This window comes from Cyprinodon tularosa, unplaced genomic scaffold (genome assembly GCF_016077235.1).
Source record: "Cyprinodon tularosa strain WSP-4 unplaced genomic scaffold, ASM1607723v1 ctg26, whole genome shotgun sequence".
In the NCBI taxonomy this organism is placed as follows: Eukaryota; Metazoa; Chordata; class Actinopteri; order Cyprinodontiformes; family Cyprinodontidae; genus Cyprinodon; species Cyprinodon tularosa.
Genome location: NW_024038961.1, coordinates 1,346,512 through 1,360,604, shown reverse-complemented (window position 1 = coordinate 1,360,604; position 14,093 = coordinate 1,346,512). Strand labels below are relative to the sequence as shown.

General features: G+C 40.9%; 1 protein-coding gene across 1 annotated transcript; it reads right to left on the bottom strand.

Annotated features, from left to right (window-relative positions):
• Positions 1 to 732: 732 nt before the first annotated feature.
• Positions 733 to 9,972, bottom strand: sp4 (sp4 transcription factor). Its single transcript, XM_038288676.1, is given in 8 exon segments — positions 733 to 2,616; positions 2,618 to 2,832; positions 3,031 to 3,230; positions 5,190 to 5,388; positions 5,599 to 6,814; positions 6,910 to 7,260; positions 8,999 to 9,069; positions 9,350 to 9,972. Coding segments are annotated over 8 exon segments (2,310 nt in total). The 5' UTR covers positions 9,357 to 9,972; the 3' UTR covers positions 733 to 2,565.
• Between the last annotated feature and the right edge of the window lie 4,121 nt (positions 9,973 to 14,093).

The window sequence follows — 14,093 nt, the reverse complement described above, 5'->3', positions numbered from 1 at the left end:
GATTAATAATTGGATAGCCTGAAGTTCCTTAAAGAGGACTTTTTATTAAATTAAAACCAGGTGGAAATAAAACTTTTCCACTTGAGTTCTGGATAGAGCATAATGACAGACGAAAAAGATTTTTATCTTAAATGCAAAATGTTCAGTTAAAGATTAATCAATTAATAAATTAATCATTTGAATAATCAATTAACCTGATTGTTTCAGCCCTAGTTATGCATTCCAGCATGAAAAAGCGCATATTGAAACCCTATTGAAACCAACAACATATTACATTTTGGTGATAATCCAGATAACCATCTGGATCCAGGAATTCTTGAAAATTTCTGTGAATAAAGGTACTAACTTAAGTTGAAAGTCACTACTACACTTCTAGATCTAGAAATAAGTAAAAATGTCTTAAATTAAGTGTATTTACCCTTAATTTAAGTAGGTAAATTAGATGATTTGCCAATGGAATGAGTATTTTTACTCTTAAAATAAGATAATTAGATAACATGCTCTTAAAATAAGACAACTGAATAGTTTTTTTCTTATTTCAAATGTAAATTGTCTTGTTCCATTGGCAAAGTGTTGAACTTACCTCCTCAATTCAAGAAAAAATGCACATATTTTAAGAAAAAATTACTTATTTAGATGAACATTTTTTTGCAGTGAGATATTTTATCAATCTTTACCAGGTGAGCCAATATGCTGTCCAACCTGGGTAGATACAGAAACAAAAGCCTCAGAGGAAATGTAAGACTCACTTTATTGTCAGGTGTTAAGCAGGCAAAGCATGTTTTCTGCTTGAAGTTTCATTTTTTCTGTCTTTTTTTTAAAACTTTTGTTGCTGACATAACACATTTGTACAAACCAGTTTTAAAAATATCAATAAACTGGAGCCTTTAAGGCTAACCTGGCAAAAACCCATTATCAAATGTCATGGAGACGAACAAACATCTTTAGAAAAAGATTTACAAATGAGATGTCACTACAAAATAGAAAACCAAAGAAAAGTTAGTTGTCACACAAAAAAGGATTTTTAAAAACATCTAAATTTGTTTGGTATCAATCTTTTCAGCTTTAGACATTGATATTTATTTATTTTTTTGCTTTCTTCTTGTTTTGTTATTTATATATTTTTTTCTCCAAAAAACATGTTATGGTGCAAAGAAAATAAATGAAACAGTGGACCAACGGAGTTTAAAGAAGAAAGAAGCAGCACTACGGCAAGAAACTGAAACATGCTGCACACAACCTTAGAACCACACAACTACAAGTCCAGCAAAAGGCAAATATTACAAATCAAGGATAAATAATAAATTAGCCATACACAATGGGGTCATGTGTCAACACACCTGAAGAGGGGCTTCAAAACAATTTCGATTCTTTAACATAATTGTTTTAATTCAAAGAAGGTACGCACTGAACCAACACAGAGCAACATTAACAAAAAATATTACATCCACAAAGCTAAAGAGCTTCCCTCTGCTGTAGCTCTTGGCTACTTCAGCTGCTTGTGATGTGTCGTGGCCCCCCCACACGGAGCAGAGGGTCCTCACCAGAGCCCAAGAAGCATTAAGTATCAGCAACAGTGCCGCCATCTGATAAAAACTGTTGATTTACAGCCAAACTGCCTTAAAAATTGTTGCTGAAGCAACTCCTGCAAACCTTCAGCTTTGCTCAGACGGCAGCACTTCTTTCCGATTCTCGAAACAAAACGGTCTTGTCTCAGTAACGAAAAAACTTCCCCTGACATTGTAAACACGGTTTCACAAGGATTGTCATGATAGTATTGCTTTCCCTACACAAACAAAGTTGTAGAAAGCTAGATTGTTGTTTTTTCTCTATACAAACCTTTTATTTGTATTCTAATGGCCACTGCGCTTCAATAAGGAATGCATTATTTATAAATCTTTTTTTTTATATGTGCTTTTTTTTCCTACTCTTCTCTTCTTTTAGAATTCCCTCTTCAAGAATAATTTGTTGACTAATCAAACAAATCAACACCTGAATCTGAAGTGAGGACTCAACCTGAGCCATGAATAAAACTCACCGTAGGTAGATCCTCTTTGGAGCTGCGTGGGAACACAAGCACACACCCATTCATGCAGATAACATTTACACACACACACAGAATATCCCAGCCTGCCCTTGCGCTCTGCAACCGACCTGTACCGTGATTGACCTCAGCACAGTCAGACAGGTATGAAACAGGAACACAGCTTTGTGCATAGAGTTAGATTCTTGTTAGGAAAATGCCTCTCACTGCTGGATGGTTTTAGTTTCATCAGGTCCTCCTGTCTTGTGCTCATCTACTTACATTCTGTCCTCTCAATGCACATGGAGATGTTCTATCTTATTACATAAAAGCCAAACTAATCTTCGTTATATGTTAGTTTCCTTCAGATTGTAATGTTCATATTTTTTTCCCCACTTCATGATCATTTCATGATCCTCTTTTAAGTCCTTTTTATAAGAAAACAATTGTAAAATTATGTAAAAGTCCCTGCAAACACCTCCAAAGAAAATCAAAGAATACAAAAAAAAAAAAAAAGATCAGGAAGTCTGCCTTCAGTTTGTCTATTCAAACTCTTCTTCCTCTTCCTCCTCCATGTGGTTGGAGGTTGTGGGTTGTAGCGGGTTCAGAGTCCCGCGTGAGGGTCCCCACAGCGACGATCTGAGGGGATTCAGCCAGGCCTTCGGGGGGCTCTTCTTCCATGTCGTCAGTGGTGATGATGGCCACGGCTGCGCCGCCCTTCTTGTTCTGGTGAGTCTTGATGTGCTTCGATAAGTGGTCACTGCGCATGAAGCGTTTGGAGCATTCTGGACACTCAAAGCGCTTTTCTCCTGGAGGGGGAGGCGACAAAAGGAGAGTAAATCCAGGTTACAAAGACTTGAAGAAATCTGACCAAAATCCTAACTTTAATTTTATTAGGAATCTGCAGCTTCAAACATTCATGACCTCTTCGTTTCAGCAGACCAAAGTAAACAAACAACATTTTATCAACTGCAATCAGAATCGGTCTGTCTTTTTGAGTCTCCTACCTGTGTGTGTTCTTCGGTGTCTCTGCAGCTCGTCGCTACGGGTGAACCTCTTCCCACAGAAGATCCAGTTACAGACAAACGGCCTCTCGCCGGTGTGCCAGCGTAAGTGGGCCCTCAAGTGAGACGTCTTGCCGTATACCTTCCCGCAGCCCTCCATGTGGCAGATGTGCTGCTTTTTCTTTGTAGGGTCTCCGCTGTTCCTGGGAACATGCATGTTTGGATTTTTCAATTACTTTTAATCTATAGATAATTCTTCAAATTAAATGTAAACATGTCATAGAAAGTTAACAGATATTTATAATAGGGCTGGGCAACGAATTGCATTTGTAATATAATCGCAATTTTGGGTGGCAGTAATAAACCAGAGGAAACAGAGAATTTTGGCTAGCGAGCAGATCCATGCATGCCAGTATAGGTCAGCACTTTTCCACACAAAAGTTCTGTCACATTACAGTCAGAGGAAGCAAGTTTTCAAAGTCATAAAAGCAATATAACCTTGGAGTGAGACGTCTACATGATTTAGTTATAGCAAAGGAAAGCCTAAATAATATCACAACTTAACATGGAAAAAAAGAATCACAATTTTCATGTTTAGCAATTGTTTGGCCCTTATTTATACTGCTTTGTAAAAGCATTTTAACTCTTTGTAACATCATATTAAAACGACAAACTTTAATGTTTTCAGGGGGGATTCATGTAATACATCTTTTAATTAGGAGGAAATAAAGCACTTGTGCCACAACAAATTGTAGCATGCATTTTTATTCAGCCTCTCTGATGCAATAACTGTTGCTGAACAACTTTTTGCTGTATTTAAAACCAAATAGTCTTTAGGGGATTGCTTCCTCTATAGCTGCACATCAAAAGACCTTTTAGCACATTTTGTTCTTTGCAGAACTGATACTGTGAACATTAATTTTTAATTCTTGACACCAATTTTCCATTGAGTTTGTGGTGAATCTCAACTTTGACTGGACAATTTTAACACTTGAATATGAATTGATTCAAACTATCGATCAACCTACAAAGATCTTTTAAGGCTGACGTCAATAACAATTATGTAAGCATCAGTCTAACCAATCCCTCAATATTCCTGCTGATATTTTGGGCCAATTGTTGGAGCTGATATTGTTGTTTCTTCCTTCTTTTGCATCATTAAAACAACACAATGATACATTTTGTACAAGTCTCAATTTAAACCAAAAAAAAAGACAAGAAAAATGTATTATCCAATCAAACAAAACGTTAGCAATGGGTAGAAAATACACTTTATGAGACCTCAAGGCATGGCTGATGAATGTGCTGATGAATTGGCCAACAAATGCAGGTATCGGTCGACGTATCGGCAATCTCTAATCAAAACCTTTAGATTCTAGCTCTCACCGATTGTGGTCACTGTCCTGCTAGAAGGTAAACCTAATCCCAAGTCATTTGTTGCCTATAATGTTTTTTTTAATGCAAAAGTTGATTTGCATTTGATCACAGTTCCTTCTCCCTGCACAAAACAATTTAAAAAAACAAGAATAAGATAATGTAGATTAACTTTTATTATTTGTGAATTGCAATTTTTAATTTTAATTCAGATAAATCCCAGGATAAATATTTAACCAATGACATTTAAACCCAAATTAAGTGTAAAATTCTGAAATGGATGCAGCTGTCTGGACTTCAAATAAATTAAATGTTATAGAATATGAATAAAACTATATTAATAGAGCCGTCCCAATCATTACTTCTGCTAATGAGGTGCTGGACTGGATTTCCTTTAAGGTTGTCAAGCGTACAAAACACACAAAACGTTTCAGTTTTTGCATTTGTAAAAATATGTAAAAACTATGCATAATATTCTCTCCCCTTCTGTTCTGTCCTAAAGGTGAACTAATTACATACAAATCCCCATTAAATGCACTGAAGTTGGATGTTTTCTCTGCCAGTTACAGCTTAGATTCCCCACTTTAAAAAGCTAACTATGTGTTAGTCATAGACCAAAACAGATGTCAACATGAAAACTTAAAGAAAAAAAAGAGCGTTCACTTCCTTTCTTATCTTGTTCATCAAGCTGCACTGATTCCGGCTTTTAAAGACAGAATTACTTTCTGCTGAATTAACAGGTATGTTTGAACCAGGTGCATACTGAGGTGTGTTGATCTAATCTGTACCTTCCCTCTCCATCTCGGCAGTTTGGACAAGAACAGGCGACCCTTCGAAGCCTCTTGCTCGGGAGCCCCTCCTGGTCCGAAGAACTCTGGACTGAGCCTAGCTGGTCCGGACTCACCGATGAACCTGAGGCCACGCTGCCGACAGTGACGGTCACAGGAGAAGGCTGAACTTTAACCGTGTCCTGACCCTGTGGTTGACCTACGAGAGATTTCAACATCAAGTATGGATTTAAAATAAGCAAATCATTGTTAACGGAAAACAGAGAGGAGACCCAAAACAGCTTTTATTACTTTGAATGCAAATTGGCTGAGTGGGATGGGTGGTGTGACAGACTTTTAAGCTGTAGCTTTGAATTGTAAATGTTTTAGATGTTAATCTTAATTTCAGAGAATCTTTCCAAGCTCTTACCCTGTAGACCAGTAATGGTGAGGGGGACACCCTGCACCTGAACCCCTGCTGTCCCAAGTCCCGCGATGCTGACCGTCTGCACCCCAGAACCTGGGTTGATCTGGGCAGCACTCAGCGTTAAGGGGGTTCCACTCAGGGACACCAGCCCCCCGCTCCCAACTGTGGTTCCACCTGCCATTGGAGCAAGGGTTAGCTGCTGTGGCACTGCCGCCCCCAGACTCCCCTGTAAAGAGACCCCCCCAGGCAGCTGTAAGGTCTGCCAGGTGATCTGCCCCGAGGATGACAGGGTAGGAGCACGGATGAGAACCTGTGCTGGGTTCTGGAAGGCTTGGATCGGCTGGATGGTTTGTCCCGGCGCCAGCTGCAGGGTTTGAATATGTTGCGGCTGCTGCTGGTTCTGTGTCTGACCCTGACTCTGTGCCTGTGGCTGCAGCTGAATCTGCTGCACTACCTGGTGTCCCACCTGGCCCACGATCACTTGCTGGATGGTTCCTGTCTGATCGGGCTGAGTCTGGAGCCCATTGGCCTGGTTCTGGGATTCGGCGTCATTGCTCTGTACTTCGGTGTTATCTGGGGCACTCTCTGGTGCGGCAGGAACCGCCTGAGCGCCATCGGAGATGCTGTCCCCTTCAGCTACCGTCGGTGTTGACCCGGTGCCAGCTGCAGCGGGAGTCCCGCCTGGCATTGCTGTTGTAACCAGCTGGTTGCCATTAGCAACAGAAAACGTGCCATCTGCCGACTGGATGAGCTGCACTGCACCACTCCCTCCAACGCTGTTGATCACCGGCAGAGCAAGGGTCATGCCGCCGAGGTTTATGGGCACAGTGGTCATAACCGGAGTCTGGGAGCCCGGGAGAGTCTGCAGCTGAATTGGGAAAGTCTGTGTAGGACGTATCTGTAACGGGACCGTCTGATTGGCTGTGCTTGGTAGAATAGCCTGCTGGTTGGCTGGCTGGAGTATAGCCTGTGTGTGGCCTGAGTTTGGTGTCTGGATGAGCTGAACCTGTTCAGGCAGGGCCCCGATGGAGGCCGGCTGTGGGTTAATGTGAATCTGCTGTCCGTCAGCCGTCTGCAGGTGAGGAATGACCTGATACTGGACACCGCCTCCTGCAGTGGGCAGGTTTTGAACCTGGATGATCTGGAACTGCTGCTGCTGTTGTTGTTGTTGCTGCTGCTGATTGGTTGGGACACTATTGGTACCAGTTGTGGTTTTCACCTAACAAAAAGGAGAAGAGTTTTAAAACATGGATAAGAATAATAATAATAATAATACAAAAAAAACAGCTGGCCAAAGCCCCTGACAACCTTTACCTTGCGTCCTCCAGGTGAACTGTCATTGGCCAGAGTGGTGGCCACTGTGACAGCAACAGGCTGACTGGTGTTCTCCTTGGCCATGGCGGGAGCGGATGTAAAAATCTGCCAACCGTTCCCAGTGAACTGAGCGGGGACCAGTTCTAGCTGCTGGGGAACCAGTGCCTGGCCCCCGGCTGCATCCACCACTATCTGACCCTGAATCTGACCTGCCTGGAGCTGGATTTGACCGGTCTGGAGTTGAATCTGCTGGGAACCCGCTTGGGTCTGGGAGCCCTCAACTCCCCCTTGCCCTCCGATCTTACTGCAGGTGGCTGCTAGCAGAGCCAACGGAGATGGCTGGGAGGAATCCTGCAGGGGGAATGGAAGAGCTTGTTAAATATGCGCACTAATGGCCACAGGAAGATCCCAGATTTTTCTAAAATGTTGAGCACCAACAACAGGATTACAGTCATTACAGAACATTAGTATAATTCAACAGACAAACAGAAAGAGCATGGTGCAGCCTCAGACCTACAAACATGTCCATCTACCTAAACTGACAGACTAGGCAAAGAGAACAATAATCTGAGAAACAGCCAACAGGCCCATTGAAACATCTGCCAAAATCTGCATCAGGTGGATCAATCTTTCCAATGGAAATTTTTTATACCAGAATTTCTCGAACTGCACATGCATTGACAGGTGGAAAATAAGCCAAAAGTGCAGTTTGAACTAACACACTTTGGGGGTATAGTAATCATAAGATTGGACTCAGTTTGCTTTCTGTCTTACAAACAAGATGCTATGTATGAAGAAAAAAATAAAAACTGCACATTCCCCTGAAGAACCCCTGTGAAACATGGTTGCTATTCCATTGTAGGGACAGGGAGATTGGTCATAGTTCCCTAAATGGATGGACGAAGGTAAATACAAGCTTGAAAGACTGACGGGACTAAGGTTCACCTTCCAGTCAGAATACCACCCCAAGCACGCAGCCGAACTACAGGCATGACCAAATGTTAGAGGGTCAATACTTGAATTCACTGAGAATAGTTGGCAAAACTTGAAAATTGTTTCTCAAAGACCATCTAAATCCAATCGGACTGAGCTATTGTGAAAATAATGTGCAGTAATGTCACTCTCCAAATGTGCAAATCCAACAGAAACCTTACAGGGCTTTAAAATGTATTAACTAATTGATGCTGAGTCTAAAGCAATGCGCTTCATATTTAGAATTTAAAAAATAAGGGGAAAAAAATCAAATCATCATCAATACATTCATGTTTTCTTCACTTAAAAATTAACATAAAATACATCAATATTGTCATCACAAAGTGTAAGAAAAAAAATTCAAGGGGCATGGCTACTTTTGTAAAGCTTTACTTTTGTGCAAAAATGTCACCGCGAAAATATTGAAGAGAGGAAAAAAAAGCACAGAATAGAAATAGATGGGAAAAAAAGAAGAAGAAAAAAAAAGAAATACACAAAGAAAAGAGACAGAGAGCTGTCAGTAGTGGAAGTGGGCGGTATTACAGGAAGCGAGTGGGTGGGCATGTGAGAACCACATTTCTGTTTTCTCAGAACACTGGAAAAAAAATGCTGCCTTCACTCTCCTCCCTTTTTCACAAAAGAAGAAAAACTAGGTCGCGGGCAAATGTTTAAAGTCAAACACCTCTAAACAATAACAGAGACACAGCCTCGGATTATTTACATTATTTACACTAATCCAAATGCATCATAAAGGTAGTGCGTTGATATTCTAGTCATGCCATGCATCTGCAACCTCTCTATGTTTACTTACAATAGAAATTAGAGAGCATAAACAGGAAAAAATAGGTATTTAAAACAGGCATCATTGAAAATGAATGAATCTGACTATAATTCAAATAGACAAATTTGAAAGCTGCTGGGGTGTGACAGCCATATAAGCTTATTCATGAGGCTTTGGGTTGGCTCTCAGCAGGGCTGCACAGAAGCAGGAAGTGGAAATCACCAGAGAAACGCCCCCAGAGGTGTCTGTCTGACTGGCTGAGAGGGAGTGAGAACATTTTTGGCCTACAGGCAAGGCAAAAAAACTAATGAACTAAAACAAACTCCTCTCTTTTACCTGCGATCCTGAACTTTTGCCCCGTTTAGATGCTTTCCCTCCTTCTGTTCCAGATGATTCCTTCTTCGAGTCTGTGGGAAAGAAAGTAGCTGTTATCTCAGAACATGTTTTCTTTCATTCATGATCACTGCCTGGATAAAGTCCCAGGATAAATCAAGCAGTAGATAATGTGGGTTTGTAAATAAAATGAAAGCATTAAACAGATATAATTAAACAAAGGTGATCAATAGAGATCAGAGAGAAAGCAGTAACCTCATCATCAATATCAAAGGAGGCATGGAGCCTCCTATCTGTCAAAGGAAGAGAGAGACTGATAGAGGGGTGGAGACGAAGAGGGGGGAGGGTACCTACCACTCATAACGCATTAATATACCGAGAGGGAGAGGGTGTAGTTCACGGTAGAAGGCCGGCCGGGTACAGAGGCGGAGGACGGCCTATATGTTCGGCTCTGGGCAGTAACGGATCAGCCCGTTTGACGAAACCACCCACCAGCCAGGAAGGGCGGTGCCAAGCGAAGACACAATCAAACACCCCCCTCTGAAAATATCGGAAACGGCAGCTCACACCTAACCGTTGGACTCCTCGCAGCCCCCTCCCCGTCTTCTGGTTCTCCCGCCGGACAGACAGTCCATAAAAGAGCTAATTTGTGCTTGTCAGAGCGATGTCCACAGAGAAGTTGGCGGTGTGTGACCGTGTAGGCCCACCCACTTCCATTTAAGCATCAGGACAACACCCTCCTCGCTGCTCCTGCCTCTTGTCACCCGCCGCTTCTTCCTCCGCGAACGACACACGACGTGCGGACGTCTCGTCGCCGTCCGCCGCGAACCTAAAACGAGCCGCCAGCGGATGTTATATTTTGAACCTATTCCTTTATATTCGTGCACAATTGGGTTCGATAACGAGGAGATAGCTGTGGCTTTTGTGGGCGGACGCGCTCCTCCCACATATTCAGATTGGACGGCGGTGCTCAGCGTGCGAGGGTCGAGATGGGAGTTGTATTTTGGTGAAGCCTCGCCTTCTCGAACGTGCTAGCGAAGCGGGAACTACAGCTCCCATGATGCTCCGGGGTGGCGATACTGATAATCATGTTGGGCTGAGAGCGAGGGAGAAGGGCGGGGACTACTTTTCGATGTCGGAGGGATTGGGCAAACATGACAGGGAGGCGCGTGAGCTGGTTTCAGGAAGATTGCAGTGAAGAAGAGTGTAATCTCTGGCTAATATTAAGAAAGTTCTCCATCAGTTCACAGCAAAAACTTCACTTGTTTTTACCTCCAACCCATTTTAAAGTCAGTCATTTGGTTAGACAAACATTTATTACAACCATATTTGGTGTGAAAAAAAGGCATCAAGTTAAACTACTTTAAAAAAGTAAAAGAAACATGTTAACATTTTAAATGAATTAATTGATTCTAATTATGAATTAGAATCAAGTTTATTGCCAAGTAGGATATATATATATATATATATATATATATATATATATATATATATATATATATATATATATATATATATATATATATATATATATATATATAATAAACGTATGGAATAATTATGTATTGTGTAGAAATTGTTACTTGTAAATATCATGTTTATGCAGATTGATTACTGATAAATGTAGGTAAGTAATGACAATGGAAAAGATGTTCACCCAAAACTTAAACTCAAAAGAATTATATCCACTATACCTTCTATCTAGAAAGCACGGGTTTTTGAATATATTTGTATATTTGTAAGCAAAGGCTATGGAAAAATATAGTTTGTCTTTATTTCGAAAATATTATTGTTTTGCTCGTTAATTTTCCTGTTGCAACAGTGTAGATTGACCGTGAAGTTTTGGTACCTATCTACCTTTGGCCACCCCTCAGTTTACATTTGTTATTGCCTGCCGTATTGTTGTGGTTTAACGACTCAACAATAGACATATGAAGTACAACACTCTGGATTACCCATAATTCCAAGTCATAGTGTGAAAAACAAAAATACTCAAATACATCGTTCTTTTAAGATCTTTATTGCAGTTTGAAACATATTATATGAGTGTATTTTTTACCAACCGTCTAATGAACTATACACAGTTATTAACATAGTAATTATAAGTACCACTGTCGGTTTTGCTATTGGTGTCGTGTTTAAACGGCTCCCCATCATGTTGAAATCTGCTATGTGTTGGGGTATAGATACGGTTCCGGTCAGTTATCACAGTATCAGGTGAGTTTAGGAGGACTTTTTTTGCACCATTACATCTGCAATCAGACGTCCTGGTCCACAATCGTGAAGGGGGCCTTCCAGGTGTTTGTGACGGGGCCCTAAGTGGTTGGGGGCCTGTAAGCAACTGCAGTCTCTGCTTACCGATATTTATGCCATTGACAGTATATACACAAAACATTTAAAAGCTCTTTCAAATCCACAGAACCTTTTGAAGCATTTATACACTCTGAACTATTATAAATAATGTTGCTTATCTGCAAAGTTATTGTTATCATTATTATTATGTTTCATAAAACAATAAAAAGTGGCGTGTAAGAGGTAAACAAGCACAGGTTTGTTTAGATCTTCCCACAGCTGGGGTGATTGCTTAGGGGGTGTGGTCCCTTGGTATTTTAGAAGATAGGAGTGTGCCCCACAGGCAGTTGGGTGAGAAGGTTTTGTCAAACTTTTCTGTTGACCGTCGTCAGTTGTAACTTTTTGGAAAATAAATACAGCTCACCAAACTTCTCTGCCAGCAGCGGCTCTGTTGTTGGATCGAAGTCTCTACATGGTGTCTGCTAAGTGATGATGGCAGGAGCATGACAGTGTAGGAGGATCCACGAGGCCCTTTGCTGGGTTCTGGAAGGTTTAGATCAGATGGAGGGTTTTTACAATTACAAAAAAGTTACCCCTTACTCTTAAACCCCTATAGCCTGGTACATTGACCATTTATTCTGAGAAGCATGCCTGAAAGAGGCATGACAACTCTGGAGGAACGGCAGAGATCCATCAGGTGGAGGAAAGAATCAACAGAACAACCAAGCTTTTTTATCCCTCATACTAGCCATAAAAAGTCCTATGTGTAGTTCTCACAAACAATTATTATGGGGGAAATTTTGCTCCTTTCAGATTAATCAAACCCTTTGGAGGAAAGTTAGCATTTTACATGTTGGAAAAAGTGTTATTAATATCTTTTATGAACTCCGAAATACCCCAAGGAGCAGCTGGATCAAAGTAAGGCCTTGTGACCTTCATAGCAGGCATTTTATCTCTATGACCTGGAGGAACAAACAAGGCTGTGACTGTTAACTGTAATATTGTTTTACTTTGATACATCGGGCCAACGAGCATATTTCAGCTGGAGGAGAAAGAGAGAGCTAACAATATTAGAAAGAATCTTTTTTCTGTATTAGTTTAGTCCATCTGAACTTAACACTCCCATGGTTAAACATAGAGGAAGCAGTATAATTATGTAGGGAGGCTTCTGTTCAGCAGGATTTGGTAGGATCATCAGGGTTTAGATGATGACTATTTATCTGTATTTTTAGCTTTTAAAATAAGGAGAAACACAGAACACAAAACACAGGGCACAGATGAGGCATTGATTTAGTTCTGTAGGATAACATTTAACGTAAAAGAAAGAATAAAATGCATAATTTCCTAATAAGAATAACATATTTCTTGTTCTTGTAATGCCATTCTGTTCAATTCAATTCAGTTTATTTATATAGCGCCAATTCACAGCACATGTCATCTAAAGGCACTTTACAGTTCACCAGATCATACAGTCAAACTGTTTCAAAGTTTTACACTAAGAAAAACCAGTTGATGGCATCAACTCATTGACTCAAATGCAATCCCTCACACTAAGCATGCTTGTAGCGACAGTGGAGAGGAAAAACTCACTTTTAACAGGAAGAAACCTCCAGCAGAACCAGTTGTAAAAAAGGAATATTGATAATAATAAAGCTTCTAAAGCTGGTTATTGTTAGTATACCACATTACCTGGTTCTTCATATAATTCCAGGGTCCTTGTAAAGGGTCCAAAGAGCGAAATGCAGCTCCAGCACCAGGTGGCAGACCCCTATGTTAGGATGAGCCACTCAAAGTCTGTTGTCCTTAGTCTCCGTTGAGTCAGACTAAGATTTCCACTGAATTGATGAGCTATGAGGGGAAGTTACATTTGACACTCCCAGCAGAAAACAGTGGGGTACTCATTATGTGTACATATTGAGCCTGGGTTGGCCCTCACAGAGGATTCTTCCAACCCAATGACCTTAGAGAGGAAGAGTCAAAGCCTCAGTTCACTATATGCACAAAAAAGGATGTGGGCTATTTTATGCTTCACAAAAAGTGGTGACCTGCAGATGTACATTTAGCAGGTTCTCATAGGTGCTCACAAGGTGCTATGCTTAAATAATCTTATAAGAAACATAAAAAAGACAGCTTCCAAAAATTACAATCTTTATATTCTCATCGTCTGCTTTCTTTGTGTTGATTGGAGCCACCTTAGGATATGGCTACACAGTGAAACTACAGTACTACCACACATCCGCACACACACACACACACACACACCTGGTGTGGCCCAGAAACACACATTTACACACATGCGCTGTAATTACTGCGGAAGCTGAGCGCCTCGTCTCCGCCCCCCTGGGCCACTTGGCAGGGCGTTGCTAGGCAACAAGGTCTTTTTCGATAAAGGGGTGTCGTTTGCATGTGGTGGCGGTTGATGGAAGGAGGTGTGGTGTACAGACGTCTCTGGTCCGTTACCGCTACTGATACGTGAGCAGCTTATTTTGTTTTTTTTTTTGTATAATTTGCTCTAACATCACTGTGAAAGCTAGACTTTCACAATAATGTATGATTTTATCTCCATAGTTAATGTTATAAGTGATGCTGCAGCAGAGAGGGGAAATCTAAGCGGAACCAAATGCGGTCAAGTTCCTCTTTAGAAAACACACCATGCTGAACCTTCTTTTGTCTATTTGCTTTGATTGCCACTAGATGGCGCCATTGCCCAGAGTTGCTTGAAAGTTGCATTTGCTTCCTGTAGATGCCATAACAAATAACAATGAATGTTGTTAAATTGTTAAATGTTGAATTTCTTCCTTATAAT